At 36.1% G+C, this 27,699-nt stretch overlaps 2 protein-coding genes across 7 annotated transcripts; one reads left to right on the top strand and one right to left on the bottom strand.

Annotated features, from left to right (window-relative positions):
* Nucleotides 1-8,319: 8,319 nt before the first annotated feature.
* Nucleotides 8,320-12,870, top strand: LOC119987275 (protein NRT1/ PTR FAMILY 6.3). The gene is made up of 5 exons (XM_038832147.1): nucleotides 8,320-8,531; nucleotides 8,615-8,792; nucleotides 8,887-8,926; nucleotides 9,041-9,612; nucleotides 11,812-12,870. The coding sequence occupies exons 1-5, from the start codon at nucleotides 8,420-8,422 to the stop codon at nucleotides 12,662-12,664; spliced, it is 1,755 nt and encodes a 584-aa protein (XP_038688075.1). The 5' UTR covers nucleotides 8,320-8,419; the 3' UTR covers nucleotides 12,665-12,870.
* A 3,655-nt stretch (nucleotides 12,871-16,525) lies between these two features.
* Nucleotides 16,526-25,282, bottom strand: LOC119986400 (oxysterol-binding protein-related protein 2A-like). Of its 6 annotated transcripts, none has more exons than XM_038830947.1 (12): nucleotides 25,043-25,277; nucleotides 24,467-24,962; nucleotides 22,752-23,108; nucleotides 21,372-21,468; nucleotides 20,633-21,054; nucleotides 19,539-19,694; nucleotides 18,753-18,920; nucleotides 18,514-18,654; nucleotides 18,183-18,413; nucleotides 17,957-18,076; nucleotides 17,254-17,445; nucleotides 16,526-16,815 (listed from the first exon to the last, which is right to left on the bottom strand). In XM_038830947.1, exons 2-11 carry the CDS (start codon nucleotides 24,887-24,889, stop codon nucleotides 17,266-17,268), a joined length of 2,295 nt encoding a protein of 764 aa, XP_038686875.1. In that variant the 5' UTR covers nucleotides 24,890-24,962; nucleotides 25,043-25,277; the 3' UTR covers nucleotides 16,526-16,815; nucleotides 17,254-17,265. The 6 variants fall into 6 exon arrangements, 5 of the variants coding, with proteins under 5 accessions (XP_038686875.1, XP_038686876.1, XP_038686878.1 ...); XM_038830948.1 differs by having other exon boundaries at nucleotides 17,957-18,070; nucleotides 25,043-25,273; XM_038830950.1 differs by lacking the exons at nucleotides 24,467-24,962; nucleotides 25,043-25,277 and adding an exon at nucleotides 23,475-23,709.
* Between the last annotated feature and the right edge of the window lie 2,417 nt (nucleotides 25,283-27,699).

Consider the following 27,699-nt stretch of genomic DNA (forward strand, 5'->3'; position numbering starts at 1 on the left):
ATTATTTAGTGGTCTGACATACCACATCATTCATTTATGTGGTGTTCCAAACTAATGGAATTATTGTCAAACAAACAAACAAAACTCGTATATAAAAAGTATATAGAAACATAAAAGAGAAATAAGACATAAGATTTAACGAGGTTTGACACATGTCTACGTTCTCGGACGAAGAACGACAAAGAATTTCACTAAGATGAAGAAGATAACAAAATAGATGAGCTCTTGAACTCAAGAACTGACCCAAATCTCTTTCTCTCGCTCTAAACGACACTCTCTCAGTGTTTACAACTCAATATTACCCTCTCTAGTCGGCTAAAACACTACAAATAAAACATATTTATAAGGACTATCCCAGAACAGATCTACGACATCCGTTCAAACAACTCGAGTTGCTGTCCAGATGGATTACTCTCCGTCTCCAAAAATGGACCGACTGTCCAGACGGCTCGAGGAGCTATCCTGACACCTCCACCTGATAGCATCTCTTTTTGAGCTAATTCTCCACAGGCATGATATCAATACACAGGTTGTTGGTGACAATGCATGGCTAGTTGAGAATAGAGATATATAAATAATTTACAATTCAACTTTGAAAAATGCACTAACCACCATGAATTAGCACTATCCTATTGGATTTAGTGCACCACATCACCATATGATATACATGAGTTATGATATACCACAACCATTGAATAATTTATCGTATCGTGCCTCATAAAACCTACGCAATACACATTTATGGGTCTAAAATCCATAAAACTCAGATTTGCTAAATAAACAGAAATGGCAGATACTTTGAATATATTGCAATCTATCCAAGTCCCATAAAAATAATACAATATTTTTCCACAAATTTTCTCGGAAACCAACACATTAAGCAACTAATTAACTACTAATTAGGGCAAAAGAAGTAACCAGAAACGTGTGATGTCGATAGGTATAAAGCTTGTTCTGTTCATGAAATGCACATCACACATTTATATAGCCCTATTAATATAAACATAAGTTAATTAGTCATATTTAGGATAGCTCGTAACAATTATGATAAGTCATTGTATATACTTGGTAGTGAAATCTTTGAATCTTTAATTGCTCTTTTCATTTCTATTTTTCATCAACAGTCACATCATCATTCATCAATATTGTGTGTGTGTATATATATATAAAATTACCAACAATAATCCAATCAAAGGTCTATCCGAATCCATATTAGCCTAATTTCACATTAAAACGAATTAGGTCAAGACAAGAAAATGTGGGGCCTAAGTGAAATGACTTAATGGGAGTGAATTTAATTGAGACCACAGAAAGAATATGTGAACCCAAGAACTCCTAGAGTGCTCGACTAGAATGGGACGAATTAAGAATCTCTAAGCTCTTATGAATAGTTAGAAATTCAAGCCCACACATATCAATAAATATTGTTTGCTTTGTGCTCACACGGATTTTTTTTCTAGGCCGTCTCTGTAGTATAGGCTCAGAAAACACATTTGACGCTTGTTGTACAGATAAAGAGATTTAATTTGGGCCATTAAGGAAAGCCCATCAACATATTTCTCGGCCCAAGAGGCCTATTGCCTTGGACTTTAGGTTTTCAGAAGCCTGCCTGTTTAGCCCATCAACAGAAGTATCCACAACTACCTTAGATACACTCTTCACAGTGGAAAATTTTTCCCAAAAAACCCCCCTCCTCATGTGTATCTATTTGAGTTGAGAAATGTGAATTATGCATCTCTGACCTCTGCAACAACACAAATGTGGCGTGAAGTCCATTAAAATATTAATCTCCTAACAAAGTCAGGACTTGAGAATCATCATGTTTTCCTAATTCCTTGATAAAGAAATTGTCATGTGTATATATATATATATATGTATATATATATATATATATATATGTATGTATGTATGTCAATGTGTGTATATGTAAACTATTTGGGTGATAGCCTAGTTGATGAATCTCTTTGGGGTCAAACCGTATGGCCGGACTCCGGACATTATGAGTTCGATTTTCACTGGAAACAATATCTTTTGTGGCTATGCGTTGAATTTTGACCTAATTTACCATGTCGTCAAGTGGAAAAACATGATGATAGGCATAATGTTTCATAATTGTTTTTCCTTGAACTTCTTGCTACGTCATGGTGATAGGCATATCACCAGATGACACTGTAGTCTTACAAACAACAATATATAAGCTCTTATCCGTCCAGGAGTTTTTGAGGTCAGCGAAATTACTATTTAAAACTATATAACTAATAAATAAACCCTAATCATCTCTTATATACATATACATATATATATATATATGTAAGTTTGCCAACCTAATGTCGATCACAATCATCCTACACACGTTTGTGTATGTATATGTGCATGCCACATCATCTTTATATCTTATTTTCTCTCTCGTAATACATAATGAAAGTCTTTGATTGTCTATAGTAAACAACAACCCAATCAGTATCATTATAATTGAGCCATTGGTCTACTCATGTGTTGGTCCACTGGCTCTTGGAGATCCTCAAAGAGGATATGCATCGAATATTGAATGAAAAATATTCATTCTCTTATTCCGGCCTACTACCCGATTCATCCTTCATTATTGAATAAGAAATGTGTGAGGTCTAACCATGGGGTCGGCCGACCCTAAACCGACCAATTTTGACCATGTTTTTCATATATATATATTACTTCTATAAATGGTATATTATCATCTCCATTTTTTTATGACCAGAAATCATGAACTTTTTAGCCTATGTACCCTTGCGGAGAATGGAACTTAAAAACAATATACATCCCACAAATGATTTTTTCTTTATATTTTTAATAACCGATAATGACATCATATAATAATACGAGAAATGTTGAACTTTGAGCCTATGTAACTATGCGTAGAATGGAACTTGATAATATACATTCCAAAAATTATTTTTTTTTAATTTTTTTCTAGAAAAACACCATATACAAGTGTGTCCTTTGGTCATCCGATAGGGGTATAAACTAGGGTCATCAGGCCCGAGTGTGCAGATATTTCTCACTTGACGACATGGTAAGTTGGACCAAAACAAAGCATGTGACCACAAAAATATTGTTTCCAATGAAAATCTAACTTGGAACCTCTCGAATCAATATGGTTTGACCCCAAGAAGATTACCCAATTAAACTATCATCTAAATGGTTTTCACCAGCTTTTCATGTTTAAAATAGTATAGACACTCTTTGAACTGTAAAAGAATATATAAACCATTAAAAAAAGGTAGGTAAACACATAATAAATGACTATTAATGGACAATATCCATATACATTGCAAATCACATAAAGCTCAAGGATCATATATTTTGATTTTAAACTTTCTGGGGTATTTCCAATAAATAAATAATCTCCAGGGGGTTTATATTTTGATTTCGAAATTTAAAGGGAAAATCAAACTTTCGGGGGTATTTCCAATAATTATATAATCTCCAGGGTTTATAGTTTTATTTCGAAATTTAAAGGGAACCTTTAGGAGAAATCTGTAATTTGAGATCAGTACTATTTTGGGCTTTTATGATCAGTTATGAGAAAGGCAACGTCAATGCCCCATTCAGTAATTTGTGTGGTGGAGATTCAGCCCCCCATAACGTATACGATAGCGTCACGTGTTTGATGTTGTGGGGCCAATCTTCTACGCACACGGCTTGTGTTACTTAAAAGACAAGCAATCCATTGGTTTGACTTATTTTGACATTGTCGGCCAATTGAATGTGAAAGCTCCACGGTTTAGGCTTTTTTTGATAACCGAGCAACCACCCAGTCTAATATATCTTTCGGATAGCTGATTCGAGTTATCAGAACCACCCGCATCACACTGATGATATGTAAGATTTGACTAAAATTCATGCGACTCGAAAATAGGACAAATCCTTGGAACTAAGATCCTACAAGAAATATCTCATCTGATTGATTCGACTTCAAGCACCATATGCCATACGTCCAGAAAGATAATAACATATACGGTAGACTGTAAAGCCATACTAGTACCCTTTTTGGGTCAAAAGGTGGAATATCATTTGTGAACAATATGATGCCTATGATGTGGTGCACAATATAAGTGAGAATATAATCTCATATTGATGGAGTGTAAGATGCGGACTAAGAGAAATTTACAATTGTAACACAATTTTTACTGGTTCAATCCACCAAGGATTGAATGAAAGTAGGGTTAGAGAAAAATCTCTGGTTTTTTTATAATTCAACGAAAGGTTCCTCTCTAGAGAGAGTTTACAACCTTAAATAGTATAAGCAAAACGAAACCCTAAGAAAATCATAGTTAATTAAAAGGAAACTCTAATTAAATAAAAGGAACCAAAAGAAATAACGAAATTCCAAAAAAAAACGTTGGCCTTCTTCAAGGAATCCTATGACCTCGCTCTAGGAAATGCAATCTGCCTTCAGTGTCCAATCTTCCTCCAACGCCTGCTCCAAGAAGAACACTCTGATCATGCTACATCACATATGTGGTGCACCAAACGGTGCCAATACACAAGCGTATTCTTAAAATTTGAATTATAAAGTAATTATCTTTATTTTCTGTTAATAATGTATTGTCACCAACGACTCGTGAATTGAGACGTCTCACTACTTCTGGTACACCACATTACATATATGATTGTGCGAGGACCACTCAATAAATACTCATCCATTCATTCATTTGTTTGTTTGTTTGTGTGATTGACTACGAGATAGAGAAACAGAAGGAGTAGGTTTGGCCAATGAGTGAAAGTGTATCATGCAAGCCGTGAAGAATCTGGCTTTCTAGAATCAGGCCTCCCCTCGCTTGCTCGTGATGCTTCTTACACCGACTCAAAGTAGTGGATCCCACTTTTCATTTCACTCATTCACACCCTTTAAAAGTGGTGCGTATTTAAAGTGCATAAATTAAGTGTGCATAGGAGAATTCATATATATATATATAACGAATGGATTGAATTTGGAGCTGATCCTTAAATCTCATTCATTCATCAATTATAATGTCTAATTGCTAGGCGTGGAAAGTGATTACAAACGTGACTAAGCAAGAAAGTCACCTTTTGAACAGATAGAAAAAAAGAAGAAAACCAAAAAAAATAAAAATGTGTGAACTATAATACTATTGTATTTATTATTAAATTAATGTCAATTTACTACTTTTAATGATTTTCAAACACGGGACCCACTTTCCCATGAAAGCTGAGTTGTCGAAAACATTGATCAACGGAATAGTAAACATCGAACAAGAGCAATTTCACAATCTTGTCTCCACCATATTGTTAACAAATCAAAGTTGAAATACATCAACAAATATTGTTCGTTTTGGGTCATGGGTCATATGGATTTTTCTCCTCCCTAGACCGTCTCCGTCGTACGTAAGCCCAAAAAAACGCATTTGTTATGTGAGAAGTGCTTCAACTTTGTTTATGTGCCGCGTGTTTGGTGCTTGAATAAGAATGAATCTCAGCCATCAATATATTTCTAAACACAGGATTGAATTACCCTCCAATTTCGATCAATTATTGCCACGGAACACTCGTTTGGGTTTTTCACCTTTTTATTTTTTGTATTTTCTAAAATTCATAAAAGATCATTTTTCTTCTAGACAAAGTAAGAATAAAAAAAAAGCATGCTTAAATAAGATAATACTATGCACCAAAAGGGAAAAATACACACGAAAAACATGCACTTTATTAGTGATTGTATGCTAGTTTATATTACTAGCTACAATGAAAGGGGATGCAATCATGCAACTATAAAAAATTTGTAACTTCAATTATTGTTTTTACACGTGGTAATTATTATAACTTTGACCTTCTAACCATTTGAATTTTAATTAAAATTTAATTCGCCCTATTTTGGCTTGTGCCTTCTTATGCAACATTTTGTGATTAACGGTTGGGAAAGATATGATTTGTATTTACATTTGGATTTGATTTCACTTGGTTTGAATTGGATTAGACAACGTTTTGACTTGAATCGAATTTGTTGCCACTTTTACTTTCCACTTTGAAATGGTTGACTTGAAATTGATCTCGTTGAGGCATGACCCCGTTTGGCTAAGCATTTTTGACAGTATTTTATAACATATTATGCTACTTTCAAAATGCTACCAATTTGAACAATTTTACTAACATTTTCATTTATATTCCTTTTATGTATTTAGTATTTCAATGTTATTCCCATTCTACCCCTCACCCTATTAATTAATAAATTATATGTATTTTATAAATTAAATAATAAATTATTTTTATTTTATAAATAAATAAATTATCTTTATTTTTATAAATTAATTAATTATCTTTATTATAAATTAATTATCTTTATTTTATAAATTATTTATTTATCTTTATTTTATAAATTAATTAATTATCTTTATCTATAAACTAATTATCTTTATTTTATAAATTAATTAATTATCTTTATTTTATTTTAAATAATTATCATTATTTTGTAAATTAATTTCTATTTATTTTTACATTTATGTGCGTATGTTGCAACTTAAATGTTTAATACCCCTACACGTAATTTGTCACAAAATGATACACAACATAAATGTCACCAATAAAATTGAACCAAACACCAACCATTCATACAGCATATCTGCTATTAAAATTGTTCAGTATTTATGTTATCACCACTTTTGCTAGCGTATCTGCCACTTTCGATATACTTAGCCAAACGGAGCCATTGACTTGATTTAGTTCCTCGGAGGTTTTGATTTGATTTGATTTGTTGGCGATAGAAGAGCCAGATTGATTTGATGCATTGGAGATATTAACTTGATCTGCAACCTTTTGGTTTAATTTGGTGCTTGGAGGTTTTCATTTGACAATATCACGAACTTGATTTGATCTGTAACCTTTTGATTTGATTTGGAGATCACCGACTTGATTTGAAATGCTGAAGAAGACTTCCTGCAAATTTGATTTGATGCCATGGAAGATTGGCCGTGGAAGGTCATTCTTCATTTCTTCCACGGACTTGATTTGAGCGGGTGATGAAGAGTTGAATTGGCCAAATGTAAGAAACTTGCTCAAATAGAGTTTCCTCTTTCTGCACTCATTTTGGTGCTCCTTCTTAAAGTCAGCTCATACGCAGCTGAAAACTCTTAGGGGGCATTTGGCTGGTATTTAAAGGGGGAATGAGAGCGGGATTAACATATTCTCTTGTTTGGTTGATTTTTGGAAATGGAGTCTCAAACTCTTTCCACCATCTATTCTCCCTTGTGGAGAATAGTCAAGCTTGTCAAAATGGAGAGAATGACTATGCTTCACAATGGAGAATGAGTTATAATGTATAAAAGATTATTTTACCCTTATTATAAAATATTGTTTATTTTCTAAAAAGAAAAAAGGATAATATGGAAATTATACTATTAACTCTTTATTTTTTACCAAACATAACAATGTTTACCCCCACTCACCTCATACTCATCTCACACAATTATAAACCAAATGTCCCGTTACTCGACGACAGCTCCTCGTATTAATTTGTGAATTAAAATCCTCCGATGTCAACTCCTACATTCGGATCCCCAATTAATTTAGAACTAATCCAATTAATTCGTGAAATGAAAAATTCATGAAATTCATGTGTTCAAATAGCTCTCTATTGACTCCATTTGTTTGAAGCTTTCTCTAATTCATTTTTTTTTAATGGATTAGTCAAGGTGCTGGACAACATGTCATAGGCACCCTCCCACATACACTTTTTTGTCCAATTATCTAACTCAATCGATCATAGGTAAAAGCCTAAAACAACACATAAATACACTACAAGTGAAAATATTCTCCTCTAACAAAGCCGTTAGGGTAATCCAATGTACTCATTATGAACCAAAACATTCAATTAGATGTCACTTCAACGGGGATCTTGCTCGAATTTGATGCAAATCTAACCAAGTACTCAGAAAGTCTTATTTTAGAAAAATGGGTGATGACTTTGTAATAAAAATCTTTTGGTGCTAAAAATATAACAACCCCTATCTTTCGGTGATGAAAAGTATAATTAACCCGGTAAAAATATTGTCGTGTGATTGGATCAAATCTTCCATATCCAAAAAAGTCTTTTTTTTGGACCTAAGTACCACTAAATTGAGATGATCCAAGAAAAATAAAGTCATCTGGGTTTGATGTATTTACGACAACCGCTAAATTTAAAGTGGACGATATTATTTACGTGGTCGGTTGAGATTTCTTTACACGAAAAAAGCTAAACAATAGATACATACACTAGAGGTCACTTTGCATCAACAACTAGAATCATATTTTATATCAATTATGAGATTTGACTCTTGAGGTTTCGAGTTCTCCCACTATAAAAGCGCAACACTTTTGCCTTCTCTTGTGCAAAATCAAGTCTCCCTAAGCCAAATACACTCTTGCATTATCAAATACACACACAAACATGAGTCTCCCTCAAACACAAGGGAAGACCCTCCCAGATGCTTGGGACTACAAGGGCCGCCATGCCGACCGCTCCAAAACTGGAGGATGGGCGGCCGCCGCAATGATTTTAGGTCCTTTAAGCTATAACCATCTCCAATTTCATTCTCTCCTGTTTTATCAAGTACTCTGTTCTATTAAGTACTCTGTTTTTCAGGTGGGGAGGCCTGCGAGCGCTTAACAACTCTAGGCATTGCTGTGAACTTGGTGACCTATTTGTCTGGTACTATGCATTTGGGGAATGCTAGTTCTGCCAACACGGTTACTAACTTCTTGGGTACCTCCTTCATGCTCTGTTTGCTCGGCGGTTTCGTTGCCGACACCTTCCTCGGAAGGTTTGTGATTCTTCAAATTCTTTCCTTTCTTTAGTTCTGTATTTTATTCAATCAATTCTCTAAAACCCATTTCTTTTTTCTGATTCCTTTCCAGGTATCTCACTATCGCCATCTTCGCAACTGTTCAAGCAACGGTAATTGAACCTCTGTTATTCTAATTTGTTTCAACGGACTGAGTTCCCCTGTTTTTTGACAACGAAAAAGAGCAAAATTTTGATTTATCTTCCGATGGGTTTTTTGGTGAACAGGGTGTCACAATCTTGACAATATCAACAATAATTCCAAGCCTAAGGCCACCAAAATGCGACTACCCAAACAAATCTTGCATACCTGCAAATGGAACCCAACTTATGGTTCTCTACTTAGCTCTGTATGTCACGGCCTTAGGCACCGGAGGACTAAAATCAAGCGTATCGGGGTTCGGGTCGGACCAATTCGACGATTCAAACAACCAAGAGAAACTTCAAATGACCAAATTCTTCAATTGGTTCTTCTTCTTCATAAGCATCGGATCACTTGCGGCAGTAACCTTTCTTGTTTACATACAAGACAATTTGGGCAGAAAATGGGGTTATGGAATTTGTGCTTGTGCGATTGTGATTGGATTGGTTGTTTTCTTATCGGGTACGAAACGGTACCGGTTCAAGAAATTGGTGGGTAGCCCGTTAACCCAGATCGCGGCGGTGTCCGTGGCAGCTTGGAAGAAACGGCGTTTGGAGTTGCCGTCCGATCCGTCGCTTCTTTTTAACGTTGATGATCTTGGGATTGAAGAAGGTGACAAGAAGAAGAAACAGATGTTGCCACATAGCAAGCAACTCCGGTTAGTATATTCTCTTGAATCTCTATTAACTGTAGTAACAGTTTTTTAAATTTTAATCACTTTCCTCTAAATTTCCAACTAATTTAAAGATTTAATGAATAAGACAAAAGCTTAAAGGCATGAACAAACCTTAAAGAAATAAAAAGTGAAAAAGAAGTTATCATCATGTGATTTCTTTATTAAATGATGCAATCAATCTAGAATTAGTATTTAATTTTATCTATTACCTTTTAATTTTGAAAAAAAAATGGTTTCTCCCTCAATTTCTTACTCCATTTTTACCTCCAATCATATATCATGTGACATATTGTATATTTAGTGAACCTGCATTTGTTTCCGTAATCAGTGGATATCTCATGAACCACATGAATTGACAATTAAAATGGGACGGTTGGAGTCTGCTTTAAAAAATTACAACAAACCCTGATGTAATTAAGAATCAGGGCAACAAATTTTTTGTTTAAAATCATTAATGTATTTTGAACAAGTTTACGTGTCTAATCTTTTTTCTTTTTTTTTTTTATCTCTAACAAAAATTGAATTGAACATGAAAAAGATATAAAAATTTTAGACCATTGAATATAAACTCAAAACATTTTATGTTATACTATTGTACTCATACACCTGACCAAAATATATTCTTTTTTTTAATTTGTTGGGTCCCTTAAATCATTATAACGGGTTCTGTTGTAATTTTTTTTTTTTTATAGTAGACTCCGCACACCCGTTAAAATGGACGACAATATTTGAGGCTGTAGCATTACTGAAGTGTCTTAGCTAACATAATTAGCTTTCTAGTTGGGTCACCAAATTTGACGGTAATCAACTGGGGTAGGTTTGTGGAGTTCAATCATGGACTAAACTTATTTATTAATTAAAAAATGAGTTTTTTTCTTGGCCATCCAAAAGTTTGGCACCGAAATAGACCACCAGGTCGGTTTTGGTCATGTGATGTGTTGAGCAACCTTTCCTTAAATATCACTCTGCATTGCAAATGAGTCATTAGTTGAACAATATTCACATTACATGTAAGAGATCATCCACCTATTAGGTCGTGAGTTCGAATCCTATCACCTCCTCAAGACTCAAACCCCCGTTTCAAATATATATCACTCTGCATTACATATGCATATACGTATACATATGTTGATAAATGGATCCCTCACCTGATAATATATATATACACATACAATTGTTTTCTTAGTAGCTTTCACGTTTACGACAAAAGGACAAACTTCATGTATACAAAAATGGTATTTTCTTCTTGAAAACAGATCCATTTGAATCTTATCCAGTCATACGTGATGATAGCATGCATAATAGGACCCTAAATCCTGACAAAAAAAAAAAAAAAAAAAAAAAAGGGGGGGGGGGGGGGTTGGGTGTAAAATACATAGAATAAACCAATAAATGCATGGTTAGACTGCAACGATCACGAGCCAACCTACCAAGCGAGTCTCTGTCTGTCCTCACGAGCTTCTGCACCCACTTAATCACGGGTCTCTTAATTAATAAGATTTCTGTAACAGTTTGCTACTCCGCACTAGTAACAGTTTATTTGTTTTGTTCCAATCCATATTGGCTCACACGTTTTATTTTCCTGTGCCCAACACCAACTCATATTAGTTTAAACTCAAGAAAAACGTGTGTTATTAGTTTGTGAGTTTGACACATTATATTATGTATTTCACATTTTTCCCTCGATGATCATGTGGAACAAGAGACTTAGTCTCATTGACACTGCAGATGCTTGTGTTCCCATCCACTCGAGTCGGATGCAACGATTTTCTTATCTCACATGCAAGGACACAACCTAATTAATTGATATTTCAGTTTTAAATTATTTTTCTAGTATACTTTTTGGCACCATCTCTGCCACACACTTGATGGTATGTGACATGAGATTAATTTATGAAAACAAACAAAGCGAATTGTTTCATATGGTCATGTCCCTCACCAAACTATTTGGTAGCGGATATCAATACGTATCAACATTTTTTTTTGTCACAGCTATCTCAAATACTGAAATGCACATACACGATTTCATAAGAATCGTGTGGATTGGGGCACACAATTTCACATGGATCATCTGCATCCATCTCAACATTTTGAAATAGTTGAGACAAAAAAACATGAAGATTCTTTGCATTTTTTTATATCAATGTTAACACATTTATGGGTCTAATTTTGTGTGTCCAGGTGGTTGGACAAGGCAGCAATTAAGGAGCCAGAAACAAGCAGTAAGTGGAACCTAGCAACCTTAACGGACGTTGAGGAAGTGAAATTGGTGATCCGAATGTTACCAATTTGGGCCACAACCATAATGTTCTGGACAGTCTATGCACAAATGACTACATTTTCAGTCTCACAAGCCACCACCATGGACCGTCACATAGGGCCGTCGTTCCAAATCCCGGCGGCCTCCCTCACCGTCTTCTTCGTAGGCAGCATTCTCTTAACCGTCCCCGTCTACGACCGGATCATATCTCCCATCGCAAGAAAAATCCTCAAGAACCCACAAGGGCTAACCCCATTGCAGAGAATTGGGGTTGGTCTAGTGATGTCAATATTTGCAATGGTTGCAGCTGCCCTCACTGAATTGAAGAGACTGAGAGTCGCACGATCAAACGGTTTGACCGACGATCCGACGGCTGAGATCCCATTGAGTGTCTTCTGGCTGGTCCCACAATTTTTCCTTGTGGGGTCAGGTGAGGCATTTACATACATTGGGCAGCTGGATTTTTTCCTAAGGGAGTGTCCAAAAGGGATGAAGACAATGAGCACAGGGTTGTTTTTGAGTACATTGTCATTAGGGTTCTTCTTTAGCTCACTATTGGTGACCATAGTGCACAAAGTGACTGGGAACAAGAAGCCTTGGTTGGCTGACGATCTTAACCAAGGAAGGCTCTATGATTTCTACTGGCTTTTGGCAATCCTGAGTGGTTTGAACATGATAGTTTATCTCATGTGTGCCAAGTGGTATGTCTACAAGGATAAGAGGCTTGCTGAGGAGGGGATTGAGTTGGAGGAGGCTGGACCCACTATCCATTAATTAATGGTTTTGTGTTTTTGTCTTACTTGTACTCTTTTTTTTTTTTTTTTATTCATTTTGGTTTGGGAGAACACAAGGTGTTTTTTTTTTTTCCCTGTGGTTTTGACAGTTTTTGTCACCTTTTATTTTGTGTGTAGAAGAGGAATGCAAAGGCAAGTTAAACAAGGATAAAATCATATGTCTTTAATTAATTTTGCTTACATTTCCAAGTATTTGAAGTCAATTTCATGAACCAAACTTGAATCCATTAATGAAATGGTTTATTCTAACTTAACCACTTATAAATGATTAATATACTGAAATATATAAGTAAAGTAAACGAGTGTTATCAAAATCGGTTTGCCAATCAGACTTGTTCAACCGGCATTTTTCAGTAATACTGATTTGTTCTGATGTTGATCCTTTTAGGTAATAGAACATTGTTTACTCGCGATCTGTCTGTGAAATTCGATATCCGCCCTACCCAATCCAACCCAATTTTTTTTCTATGAAAAAGCTTATATATGTAAGACTTAGACTCGGTTTAACAAAATACATATCAAATCTTTAATCACTCAACAAATTATCTTTTCGTTATTTATAGTTTTATACTATATTATTCATATATATCAAATTTCATACTATATACTTCATATTATGTTAATTTTTGTTATTTATAAATAAATTACATTATTTTTAAAAAAAAGTTCAACATTTGACACTTCGGACTAGGGATGGCAACGGGGCGGGGTGGGGGCCGATCATGGTGGCCCCGCCCGGCACCTCCAGGTGGTGCCCCGCTCCCCACCCAGCCCCTATTCAACATCTTTGAAAATTACAAAATTAAATTGCACATCTTAAGATTTGAATCTGAGACTTCAGGGTGGGAGAATAATGAACTAATCAACACGCCAAAGTTACTTTCATGTTACATTTGCCAACTAATTAAATTGTTATCTTTACATACCACCTATTATATTTTTAACACAAATAATTTTAGTTTTACTTAATGGGTATTTATTTTAAATTTTATATTATACACATCTATAGTTTTAAAATGTTTAATTTTATACTTTATTTTATAAATCTTAGGGTCTTAAGATTTTATCAACATTTATGAGTACAGGATCATATTATGGCTTTAGGGTTTAGTGCTTAGGTTTAGGGTTCAGGGTTCAAGGCGTTTAGGGTTTAGGGTCTTTAGGGTTTTAGGGTTTAGGGGTTGGGGGTTTAGGGTCTTTAGGGATTTGGGGTTTAGGGTTTAGGGCCTTTAGGCTTTTGGAGATTAGGATTTAGGAGTATAGGGTCATGTTTAACTTAAGATTTAGGGTCATATATTTTTATCAAGATCAATTCAATTGACTTAGGAATAGAGACTAAAGAGTCATATTTAACTTAGGATTTAGGGTAAGTTTTTATCAACATTTATTCAATATAATTAAGAGTATGATAATATTATGTTTAGGGACTTAGGGTTTAGGTGTTACTTTGATTTTAATAATAATATCAAATTAAAATATGTTTAGACAAATAAATATTTTTCTATATTATGTTTTATATATATATATATATATGAATATCTATAGCGGGGCGGGGTGCGGGGTGTGGGGCGGGAGATCGGGTCGGGGTGGGTTGGGAGCATACCCGCCCTTGCCCCACCCCACAGCGGGTTGAGATTTTTTACCCCGTCCCCGCCCTACACAAGCTTCGGATCGGGGAAAATCCGCGCAGGGCGGGTCGGATCGGGGCGGGTCGGGGACAAATTGCCATCCCTACTTCGGACCAACCGATTGAACTTTTGAAATTCATTCTTCACGGTTCAACACACAATTCGGTTCTGATAACACTGGTGTAAACAATATATATAAATTGGGACCTAATTCCATTTGTACACATTACACAACATGTTGAATTATTGCTATCCCTACTAATAGTGACATGATATATGACAAAAACCCACTGAATTCCAAGAAAGCCGATGGCACACGGTTTTTTGGTTGTTTTTATTCAGCAAATGGGTACCGATGGCACACGGTTTTTGGGTTGTTTTTACTCAGCAAATGGGTAAATAGCCAACAAAAGATCGACTTCCATCAAGTCCATATGTGTCTTGAAAGTTGAAAAACATTACACATGTATAATGTATGTATATATATAGGTCCATCAATTGACTTGCTTGGGATCTTAATTGTCATCTATTTCTATTACTTTCACTGCTGCCCTTTGTCCCCGATCCATTGAAAGTAATCAGATGCCTAATTGGTGGCTCCACCCACCAACAAATATCGAACCACCACCAGTAGTCAGATTCTTTTTTTTTTCCCCTTAAATTATTGATATTATTGTCACACTTGTCTGTCGATCCATCTCAAAATGGTCAGACTAGGGTGATCATATGATTACATGGGTAATCATCAACTTGGAGTCCCATTGGTAACCCAAGATTCGAACCCCCGGACGAGGGCCTCTGCAATAGAAATCACTGCAATTTTAATCACAGACATTCAGTTTGTTTACTACATTTAAAAATTATTTGGATCTCACATTGATAAACATATTGAAATTTGCGATTAAAATTGCACGAAAATTGCAGTGACCTCTTCGAGCTCAGAAAGGCTCCAATTCTTAGCTACAATCCCCCTCCCAAAAAAATATTTAAATCATGTTTTTTTTAAATGACATATTAGAATTTATGAGTTAGGATTAATGTTTACGGTTTAAAGTGTAGGATTTAGGGTTTAAGATTTAAAATGTTACCAACAACGGGTCATTGGCTTAGATGGTGAACTTGATACAGTTAACACTTATCGTAATCGGGGTCGTGAGTTTAAGTCCCATAAGTGTTTTCATTATCGCAATTTACAAGATGTGTCCTTGCTCAACTCACCGTGTGCCAATGCCACCATGAATAATCTGTCGTATTGGGCCTAGGCTCAGGTCTCAACTGGTCCATGGGGTAGCTGGGTGGGTTTTGGTTGAGATGGTGAAATTGACTTGTGATAACGTCTTGTAAGTGTGGGAATTCCTATTCTACACCTAGTAGTTTCAGTATTATTTTCTTGCATGTGGCTGGGAGGTTCTCCCCACATGAGCTTCAACTCGGTCTAAAATGTTGCCAATGTTGAAAGATCTAGATTGGTGATTTGAGTTTAGAGCTTGCCCAACTATCCAGTAAGCATGTTGGGTTGTGAAATTCTTGGTTTTCAAAAAATAAAATTTTAAGATTTAGTTATTTTTTAAAATCTACTATATTCTATTTATTATGAAAATTAAAATACTCAATAACACATTTTAAAATATGATTTAACATAATTTTATGGGAGAATTGTAATTAAAATTCTAGCTAAGAATTAGAGCCCCTATCCCCATTTTTGCTTACCCATAAAAGAAATCTAAAAAAAACACACATACTAGACAATGCTGTACCCGCCTACCTGGCCTGTGTGGTATTACTATTACCAGGCCCGTCTAATGAAACCCATAGACTTTAGTGGTCGGCCCATTTATATTTTCAAAACGAGCAACTGCCCGGCCCACTGACTCACACACACGGCTGGGTCGCTTATCCTGAAAAGTGAAAAATAAATAAACAAACAAATAACAGTTTTATGCACCATTTGTTCTTAAAAAAAATTAATTTTTCGAAAACTCACAATATTTCAAAAGGAAAATGTCTAATTTTTTAATATATATTTTAATAAAAATTTCAAACCAAAAATTGTAAGTTTTCCTAACTTTATTTATCCTATAGATAACAGAAAACAGGGCCCTAGCAAAAGGACTGTTTTCTTGTTTGTTCTATTTGCGACAAAATGAGAAAAATCCTATTTTTTGTTCTTCCAAGAACCATCGGATGGAACACAAAAAATGGGATGTTCTTGATGAAGACAACAGTAAATTTTCTTTTCTATTTATTCCCACCAAGAAAATGCAAATAAATACTCTTTGTCAAGGCATAAATGCAAAGGGTCGAGGGAGAAAGAGAGACCAATAAAAAAAAACAATCTTACAAGGAGATTTACGCTCAAACCATCATTCATCAATAACCTGAGCCCAAATTCTTACACCCCGATCGTCACTAGGGCCAATGGTACAGTCATCCTGCCAGAATCTTGGCGATGCACAGGAAAGGCCACTTGCATGCAGGTTTTGTCTCTTCCAGTCCACCACTCCTGCATAAAAGGACAGAGATAATTCGAAGAGGTATTGTCGACACTTTTGCCCGTAAAAGGGCTGTCTTGGTTGAGAGGAGGATTTGATCTTTACTCATAAACCACATCGGTGGCTCACATCGATCAAAGGAATGAGAGATACAAGTATTAATATTTGACGCTGTATCTTTATAGACTAGGTCCGTAGCATTTCTAAAGCTGCATTTTGTAACCTGGCAGCAAAAATATCAGATGTATTCGGAGCATGTAGGATGCGCCCCACTGCATCCATGCGACCTAACCCACTATAATATATTGCACATCCAATGGGAACCTATAACAAATTCTTGTGCAGCTTGTAGTAATGTGAAAGCCATATATCATCTTAATGGGTACAGCATTATGGTTTGAACACAGGGAATTTAAGGTTACCGAGGTAGTTTCGGAGGGAGTACGTACCAAAATAAAAAACTAAGAGCCTTTAGCAGATTCTGTAAGGTCTTCACTTAATTCACCAAATATATCTGGACATCCATCCCAAATTCCCTGCTCTCGGGATTCCCAGTATCCTCCAACATAGCGAAATGGTCCCGTCTCACTTTCTCTCTGGAACCATCTGGGCCTCCACCCATTTTCTTGTAATTTCCTTGACTGCATATAGGATGAGAAGCATACAATGATCATCAGGAAAACAAATTAAATAAACAATTAGGTGCAACATTTTAAAGCAGGACCTTACTTGAGGTAACTAGTCTTGTCATAATTGAAATTTTGAAAAATTGGGGCTAATTAGTGTTACATGTCCCAACTTTAAACAGTCGAGAGGTGGGATATAGATATGAGACTAACAATCAGCCTCCTCCTACACTATCCGTAAATCCTTTTCTTGTGATTAATTCTCAGTTCAACAAATCATGACTAGCTCTCGTAACCAGCTCATCATAGTTACTCTCTCACAATAGCACTCTATTTTACTGATTTTCCAAATACAATTCAGTTTATCTTTTGGTTTAAATCGGCTGCTATGTTATTAGTTTATCAGCCTGGAGGCCCTCTGCAATATCTTCTCATTGTGCTCTAGGCAGTATTTTATCTTCTCTTTATTGAATAATCTTCTATAAGAAAAAGTAAAAAGCACAGGAGCGTAAAGGGTAAAACATACAATCCTTTGCCTCATCTCCAACCGTTGTTTCTCTGCATTTGCCTTCTCGTATTCTCCGTTCTCCAGATGCCGCTGGTCAGGTCTAAGCCTGGAATCTGTGGGTGGGAGCTTCTCCTTAATCCGTTATTAAATACCCAGGATCAGACAAAGCTAAAAAACAATCAGAAATGCATAAGAGGGAACATAAACTGCATATGTAAAAATTGATTCAGTATATCATCTCTACCTGCAGTCCTGGTGTCAGTTCATTTAAAGTGATTGCAAATGATGTTAAGTTGTATCGGGTGAGATTAGGAGGTGTCTTGGTACTTTTCCACAGCAAGGAGGCACCACAAGAGGGATTGAAATCTTTTGGCTTGCACATCCCATCACCTTTATTATAATACATGCTTTCATTCCATTTTCCAAACAATGAGACAACTTTTTTGCCCATTTTATCTTCGACGTACCCATTAACCTATGATGATGCAAGTGGAATAAGTTTTTAGAATAATCATATAATATCTGTTAGAATATGTTTAGTCAGATCAAGCTAAAATAGAAATTCGATATCAAACCTGATGAGGATTTCGATCAAGAATAGACTGCTCTTTAAACTTGAGTTTGCATGAATATTGGCCGTTGCCACGTATGTCCATCATCCCGGAGTGATCACAATATATTTTACCCAAAATAAGGTTATAGATATTTGTCGTAACCTGAGTTAGAAAGGATGTTTTCAATCATTTGAAACACAATAAGTATGAGAAGGCATTAGATCATATTTCAAAGAGCATAAAAGAGCAGCAGACGAGACCTTGCTCCACTGGAACATTTCGCCATCATCAAACTCTAGCATCAAAACTCCAACCGGATCAAGCTGAATTGATCTGCCCCAAAATTTTGTGCGGATATTGCTGTCACACCAAAATTTCCACCCTTTACCTTCACAGTGACAAGCGATAAGAGTTGGGTGATGACTGACCTGTTTCAGATTTAAACATCATTGAAATATACATAGACCCGGAAGGAGAAGGAGGAGGAGGAGGAGGAGGGGAAAAAAAACACACACACACACACAACAGTAACTGATTGATTACTGGGCTAGGTGTTTCTTCACAAAATTGTGATCAATCTCATATGCGGCAATTCTGCCAAGATCAACTACAATGTTTTCAATACTTCTCCAACAATTCTTTGGTATAACTTTTATCTTTTTCTCTAAAGGGAACTTTAAACTAATCTGCTATTCAGTTCAGAATTCAGACCTTCTATCCTAAATTTCTTTCTTCTCATAAAATAATCAAAGTTGAAAGAATCAAAGAGCAAAAAACCTATTGGAAGATGGTCATCTTTTTCCACTCCACAACTACAAAGATTACTTAATGAACTTGAATCCAATTCATTCTCTTCTCAATCCTTTTGCTCTTCATATCAGAAATTCTTAGATAGTACAGGAAGCATTGCTTTCCATGGTTGAAATATAAAAAGCTTGTGTCAACCCCAGCTAATTTATAAACTGTATCAACTCAAAGCTCAGTGCTGCTCCAGCATTTCACCATTTGTTCTATGAATCTGTAAGATTATATTCTTAAATGCTTACCTTCTCAGAGAAGAACCGAACTCCTTTCTCAGGATAGTCCGCTTCATAAGTTTCCCCAAGCAAAGGATTGAATGGTTTACAATGCCGACCTTCAGAGGAAGCATACCCAGAAACTGCGAAAGCAGCAACATTTAGTATTCTCATGAGACTGTCCCCCTGTACAAACCAAAAAAGTCCACAAGGCAATGAAAATTAGTTGATCTTGAAACAAAAGGTGTTGATGCTCGTGAAACATTTTATGCATCAACATGTCATGGAGTGAAAAACAATATATCCTTAAAATTTATGTTGTAATTGCAGCAGCACCAAGTTTGCATTTTATACACAAATCGGTTAAATGGGCATACATTGGGAGCATTCATTGTTCAGAAACCTATAAATCCCTTAAAGCAAAGGTATATGTTGCACTATCTTGCTCTCGTTATATGGACTCCCAAGAAAATGATGAATTATTGAGACAAAGTAAAATTTAAAGCCATAATGGCCATTCAATTTATCAAAGCCAAATTTAAGTGCTTGGATGCAAACACTATGGCAATTCATATGCCAAAGTAGCTACAACAATAACTGCAAACACTCTCAAGAGCGAACAACCGTTGAAGCAATGATACAGGGAATTTTATCAAAAAAACTGGTCAGTATTAATCAGAAATATCATTGTTTTTTCCTCATAAATTGAACAGAAAAAAAGATACGTTAAAATAAGACAAGCTTTGATTTTCTCATACTTCGTTATATATCAATCTAATTTTTTTTTTAAAATATGTTATAAACAGAAGAAAACACTATATTTCCAAGTTAAACAAAATGGCTCCAATCAATAGCCACCAGATACATTCCCATAAAAAGGTCATTTTAGTAGCACTCATACGCATTCAACCAATCAAAATTTCAAAATACCACAAAAAGTAATTGGACAGACCTACTACTTCAAGAGAGCAACAAGAAAAGCAACTGACAATAGGTAGGAAGAATAATATTTCAACCAGTGGACCTTTGTGCATGATGTCCTAACCATAGAAGTTGCAGGTTCAAGACACAAATACACAAATGCAGCACAACAAAGGTAAAGAGTCTTCGTGTATAAAGCATACCGCTTTTCCAAACTCATATGCTCGATCCAAAAGATATGAGTACTCCAAGTCCTCAAAGCATTTCTGGAGGGAAGATATCGGCTCATTAAAGTAAACAGGAAGACAAACTCGTGTCAGATCCTTTCCCACGTTGTCTTTTATCAAAGACCAAAGACTGACCCCTTTCTCTTTCTCAGCAGGGTCAGGAAGCTTTTTCCGCCTTTCCATGTGCAAACAATCATAATTATTTACTTCCTTCACTGAACTCATCTTCTCCACATTACCAAAATGGCATTCAGTTTCTTCAAATACCGTTAAGGAACTAGGACTACTATTGAGTTCACTAAAATATTCTTTTGTGTCAAAGAAGGAGACTTCATCTTCATCCGATGCCTCAAGCTCTTGTTTCTCAGTTTCATCAGATGATTCAGTTGTGCTACATTCTGAGATAAAAACAAAAGAAGTCACAGAATGATAAACCTAGGTGCAGTAGAGATAAATTCTAAGTTTAGCAATATGAAAATAGAAAGACGGAAAGAGAGAATTTTTTGAGCACGAGCATCCAATTCTAAATAGGTAAACCAAAGCCCTCCCTTATGTTGTCATGCATAGATCATTCAGAAGTCTTACGACAGTCAGACCAAGAAAGCTATAAATACTAAGAGTCGTGTTGTGCAGAATTAAAGATAATTGTGAAAGAAAAATAGTATGTATTCGAAATGGTGCCAAATCGACATGTATGCCTGTATGTACTACGTACCACTATACTTTCCATGCCCTAGCACGGAAAATTCATGCTTTGCCAATTGATATTCGCAATCTTGAATCCCAGAGGTTTCAGCTTCAATATTTGCGGCCTGCTTACGAAAAAGTGAATTATTTATGCACAATATATAAGAAGTCTTACACTTCAGCAGGGCATATAATTCGCAGTATGATGCCTGCTAAAGTGCATATATATGTATAGCAGGAGACCACATTCCAGAAAACAAGATGCAACCAAATTTGGCAATATTAAGAAGAAACATAGCTATTTACCATGGTAAAAGCTTGGAAGCACATTTTCATAGCAGGATTTAACAACAGAAAGACTAAATGCCCAGAAGGTTTGAAGAGAGTCTACTTGTGCCTGAATCAGATCAACATGGTAAAAGCTTATCCTTATGATCTCCTTCAAGTGGATTCTTTTTTTTTAAGCCCCTCTTCAAGGAGATTGAAATAACAACAAAGAAGTTTGTAAAGGACGGTGCACTATAGGAGATGCAAATTAAATCAGAACTCTAACTTAAAGAAATCAAGTTATTCGTCAGAGAAGTGAGGCCAAACTGTCAAACTATGAACCTCCCAATTCAAATTTCAAGATACCACACACACACAATAAGCAACTTGATTGTCTCTTGCGATTTCGAAAAAAGATGGTAAAACTTAAAAGTGAATAAAAATTGATAGATATGTATAAGAATGCCGTTAAAATTCTGAAATTTCAAGAACATAGTGAAAAATGAAATGACTACTAGAAGTACTTGTAAAGCATAATAGAATTATTATTCATCCATATCTGCCAAACATTATAAGGCCAATTACCACCAGAGCTTGTAAAACATATCAGAGTTGTGTGCTTCTAATCAGTGAAGTGGTTCTTATTTTTATAAAACATGGATATTCCTTCCATTGCCTCTTATGTGTAAGATGTATAGTGAATTTAATACCACTTACCCCACTAAAACGTAAAAACGGCAGAATGCTTATAATAATTTGAGCATGCAGGAAGTGCAATAAAGTTAAGATATTCAGGCAGCAAGTGAAATTTATGCTATTTATGGAATGAATTACATGAAATCTAGAGAGATCCTATTGATATAACATCAACAAATAGACTTGATCTTAGAAAACAAAGATGAATGACAAAACAACAAGGAAAATAGTAAATGATAACGTAAGTGGAGATATAAGGTTTTACTAGGTTGAGCTCCGTATATATTTACCCACACAGTTATGAAAAGAATCAAATATAATGTCCACACACTACAAAAATCTGTACTTTTTGAAGAGTAGTGGCAAAGCAATAAAACTCTATCTGATCAATAGGTCCAGATGAAAATAAATTGCATTGACAAAGTTAGCTGATTATTTAAGTTACCTCTAGTTGCCTTATCGTGTCTACCAAATTGGACCGTTCTTCACAGAGAATATCAAGATGCCCATGTATTTCAGAGAACTCAGACAGCATGATCTGCTCACAATCCTTCACAAGGTTCTCATTGATTCCCTCTTCAAGTAAGCGCTCTTTAAGTCTTTCTGTAGATATAGACAAGTCCTTTGGTAGAAGGGAAAGATTATTCAACGACCTCAATGGAATGAAGCTCCTAGTGGAAGCAAGAGCTTGTATCCAAGCTTCCCGATCTCTTGTTGAATCAGTTCTTAGATGAAGGGTCTTTGTAGCCGTGAATATGTAGAATCGCCGATCGTCTGATTTGCTCTCACGAAATGAAGCTATCTACAAGAATGACGACAACTGTATCAATAATGCAATTCCTATAGACTGTCAGTTCATCACGTATTCACATGGTTCAACATTGTTCAATTTGAACACTAGCCATAGATGGTAAACTAGTGAAACAACCATCAAAGTAATTCTCTTGATGTAAACAACTAAACATCACTGAATTCCTGAGAAGCCAATAATAAGAAGCTATAGAGCCGATATGGACCAGTAGGAGTGTATCGCATTCACTCTTTAAATTGCAGACCGCACATATCAACAAAGGTGCACCTACTTTCCCATTTTGGGCAGACAGCACATAGAAACAAAAGCTTATTTAAACCAAGTAAAAATGTAAGCTCCTAATGACACCAAAACTACCTAACGGCGAAGACGTGAAATTGCAATAGTCGAAACCCAAACCAAAGCAAATATCAACAGTTATTAACACGATAACCTCCAGATTACTCCCAGCTTCAAAGAGCGTGGTGAGCAGGAACAAGACAATCCAGATCTAGAAGCAAACAAATTATTAAAGAATATGCTATTATGCTTAAATTCTCAGCAGATGCCATGCGCAAAGGTTTCCCCTTCTATAAGTCTACCCCACAGTATTTTCTTTGCTTATTCCCACTTGAAAACAAAAGGTAAGCCACTTTGATGAAATCAGAGACGGGACTCCATCCCCACCGTTCGATCACCGCAGCATGACAATTTTCATTTTTCTTGAAAAAACGTCACGGCTTCTCAGTTGTCACTTAACAGCTAAAATTCAGATGATTATTCAAAAAAAATACTTCACCGTAAAGGAAACGGAAAGGGGTCTGACGAGTGAGTTTTGATTGCAGAGGATGCGAATTTTGAGAAGTAAAGAAATGAAGGACCAATGACGTAAAAATCGTTTCAGAGGTAGAAATCCCAATTGTGATCCCACGATGAGTAGGACACGACCACAGCTCTCAAAACCACCTGCTGATGTGACCCAACCTACACTAACAACCAGTGGGACTGTGAAAACCTGAGTTTAAAGTGAAACAAGAAATTGAAATTGCAGAAAGAACGATGAGGGAGAAACGGCACTTTTTGTTTCTTAGCAGATCACGAGTAAAATCATGCAGGCAATGCCAGAAACCAGAGGTTCGAGGATGAAAAAGGAGACTAAATTTGCCCAGATAGGAAAGACCTTTTTCAGATTTCAAAGTCCTTTTCAGTTTTCAGTCCCATCAAACAATGACAGAATCGGTGAAAACTTTGAGTACTTTTTTTGAATCGAAAATTTGATCCTGTTTGGAGATATTTGCCCTCAATAAAATCATACACTCTAAATTTCTTTCGCTGATTACGAATCAATCAAGTTCACAGCATCATAATACCTTCAAATGAACAATGCCAAGACTCTTCCGCGGCTTCAGTCTACCGTCATTGCCGTCAATTCTCGCGAGACGATTGGTCGATATTTCTCCGATCAACCTTATATCATCCGTCGGAGCTAGCAGATTCAGGTTCTCCGGCCGACGAATCTTCGAATAAGAAATCACACCGTTCCGCAGTAAGAACCACCTGGATCTCCATCCCTTACCGTAATTGGTCCACTTATAAATTACACCAGCGACGGTGGCGTCAGATCCCGGCGAATGCCGAACCACATTGCCGTCAGATCCTCCCGACACCGCCAAGGAACCTGCCGGCAGACTCCTCGCCCTCGTCAAGGAGATCCTCGGCGATTGGTCTCCAGCGACGGTACTCTCCAGTGAGATGCAGCACAGCGGGTGCAATTCCTTGACTCGCATTTTCATTCTACGATTACAAAATCAACTCTCTATCAATCACCACTCACGCACTTCTCCATCACCGAATGCCGCTGTATTTCTGCACCAAACAAAACAATCAGTCAATCACATTCATGAACACGTACATACACAACAAACAAACAAACAAACATCACATACATATCCTGTTGAGCGCCTGCAGTATAGATTGAATGTTGTGCACAGAGAGATGAGGATCGCTTCTGTGGAGGAGGACCTGAGCTCTGAAACTGAGAGAGAGATTCAGGAAGAGAGAGAAAGTCGAAGAGATATAAATAGGCAAATACATTTTCTGTGCTTGAGGTATTGAAGGTAATTAAGACTGTAACAGAAGGGTAATTGAGTAACCTCATCACCAGAGTCTTGAATGTGTGAAGCTTCTGCAATTGTTGCTCATTGAATAATTTATGGTTAGTTTGAACTTTGTGAAGAAGAGAGAGAGAGACGTGTACCTTTACATTCACGCTTAGAGTTTTTGACCCAATTTATTATGTCTTCAGTTGAAAAATTTATATATTCGCAGATCTTAATGGCTCGAGTTTACTCTGTCTTCAAGTGAGAAATTTTTGTACTGTATTTTCGCGGGGAAAGATATTTTTCTAAATTCGGTAACTTTGATGTTAACCAATTAGTACTTTGATTGAACAAGTCTTAGTTTGAGTAATCTACATTTTCAGTTAATTTAATGTTTACTAATGTGATTGACATCACCCTCAAAACAACTAAAATCACTAAATTAGGACTAGTCCTTCCTGAATTTTTTTTTTCTTGTCACTTTCTACCCAAAAAATATCTCAAAATTTAAAAATTACTATGATTATGATTTTAACCCTAACTAGATGTGTCAAACGGGTCGGAATTCCGAAACGGTCCGTTGACCAAGGCCAATGGTCTATGCTAGGCCTGGCCCAAAATAGGATAACAGGTTGGGACGGAATTCTCTACTCATGATAGACGATAGGTTGTGCCGGGCTGATCACTAATGTCATTAGTGGTGCAGTGATCATCACATTAGTTTTACCCATTAAAGGTCTTGGGATCGAACCTTGCAGCAACACAATTCTTTCTCATTTATATTAAAAAAAGACCGGACCGATTCACTTTACACCTCTCTAAGGCTAACAATTCATCGTCTTTGGATCTATTGATTAGCTAGAGATATAAAAAAAATCATAATGTTTAAGGATAATTGCAATTAACATCAATATAAAAAGGAGTAATCATTTGAATTCCACATCTTGCCATTCCAAAATTTTGGAATAAACATCATATCACTTTTGACCATTTCAAAGATGGAAAGTGGTTAGATTGATTTTTATTTTATTTTTTTCTTTTGGTACGTATAGAACTTGGATGAATATTGATTTCAGTGTTGCAATGTGAAAATGTGGAAATTTTTTTTTTTTTGACTGAGTTTTCTTCGTCTGAAATTCAAAAAGAAGAGGCGTGTAGAGAGGAGAGAACGGTAGCCCGGCGGGGTCCGGGGTTTGGTGTGTGTAGTAATATTCCGAAACGTGTCGGCAAACAAGGAGAATAATTAGGCTCTGCAGAGTCTGCATGTGGCTCGCCCTTTCACTTCCCACGCTTTCCGTTTTTATTTCTCGATGTTCTCAGACTTTTCCACTCTCATTTCAGCGCGTCCCAACCACTCAAATTGGCAAATTTCACGTACAACAATGCAGTTGGCCCAAAATATATTGGCCCAAATCTAGATGGCATGGTGATTGGATTGATAACTAGACTGATGAGAGAGAAAATTTTAAAAATTTTAAACAAGTACAATGCTAGAAACCCTTAAAATTTGACCCCTAAAATTCTCTCAAATCTATGTAGCATTAAAATAGTCATTGATTAAAAATACACATGTAGGGCCCACTTCACATCCAACACTTCCTCATGACTCATCCCCATGGAATTGCGGTTCAACTCTGAATTTCATCTCAGGTTTATAATTATTCCAATGTTTTACTTCAGTGAAATTAGATATTTTATTGATTAAATCAATGGAGGAGGAAGGGTAAAAGAGAGAGAAATAGGAGGAGAAAGGGTAAACCATATCGATATGTCGAAGTGTTGTAGCGGTGGCATGAGAGAGGTAGAAAGAGAGAGAGAGGGAAGGAGGATGAGCGGTGACAGAGACATAGAAGGTTTTATGAGAGAGATGTGAGACTTTTTAGGTTTTTACTTTTTAGAGAATTATTTTTGAATTTAATTCATGACATGTGGACTGTTGAGTTGAAATGCCACATAGATTTGAGTTACCAAAATTTTGAACTCTTTGTCATTTTCCATAATCTTAACTTAGGTCTAGAGTGTCTCTCTCTAGGATAAAGTTGTTGAGTTCAAGCTCTTGTGGTAACCTAGTGCCACAACCTCCACCGTTGTTGGACCACTAACAGAATTTACCCGCATCATATCAGCCACCAAAACACGTCCATTATGATCTCTGATTGTCGCTCTAATCCCACTGTGTTCCTCCCCCTGCTTCCACGACCCATCTTCGTTGACATATTAATGTTTAATATATATATACACACACAAACACACACAAGTACATTATGCGTGGATATACATATAATTTAGATGTAACTACATCTACATGATCCAATATTAATGAGACATGCCAAGAAAGGATCATGTTTTGATTGCTGAATTTAGCATCACAAAAAGCCCACCACGTTGTTTCTTGATTAGAAGCAAAAGAAGAGGAATCTCTCATATCAGACTATAGAAATGTGAGGGGATGTAGGAGTAAAGCCAAGGAACAGAGAATCCATATCTTATTGCAACAATAGTTG

Source organism: Tripterygium wilfordii, chromosome 20, assembly GCF_013401445.1.
Source record: "Tripterygium wilfordii isolate XIE 37 chromosome 20, ASM1340144v1, whole genome shotgun sequence".
Lineage (NCBI taxonomy): Eukaryota > Viridiplantae > Streptophyta > Magnoliopsida > Celastrales > Celastraceae > Tripterygium > Tripterygium wilfordii.

What these genes read in the sequence shown, in the direction of transcription:
- LOC119986400 (XM_038830947.1), bottom strand. Translation starts at nt 24,889, where the DNA reads ATGAAAATGCGAGTCAAGGAATTGCACCCGCTGTGCTGCATCTCACTG. An exon ending in AAATGTTCCAGTGGAGCAAG is followed by an intron (nt 18,655 to 18,752) that starts GTCTCGTCTGCT and finishes TTTCTAACTCAG; the next exon opens with GTTACGACAAATATCTATAA. An exon ending in AACTGACACCAGGACTGCAG is followed by an intron (nt 18,077 to 18,182) that starts GTAGAGATGATA and finishes ATTTAATAACGG; the next exon opens with ATTAAGGAGAAGCTCCCACC.
- LOC119987275 (XM_038832147.1), top strand. Translation starts at nt 8,420, where the DNA reads ATGAGTCTCCCTCAAACACAAGGGAAGACCCTCCCAGATGCTTGGGAC. An exon ending in GGCCGCCGCAATGATTTTAG is followed by an intron (nt 8,532 to 8,614) that starts GTCCTTTAAGCT and finishes TCTGTTTTTCAG; the next exon opens with GTGGGGAGGCCTGCGAGCGC. An exon ending in CCACATAGCAAGCAACTCCG is followed by an intron (nt 9,613 to 11,811) that starts GTTAGTATATTC and finishes TTGTGTGTCCAG; the next exon opens with GTGGTTGGACAAGGCAGCAA.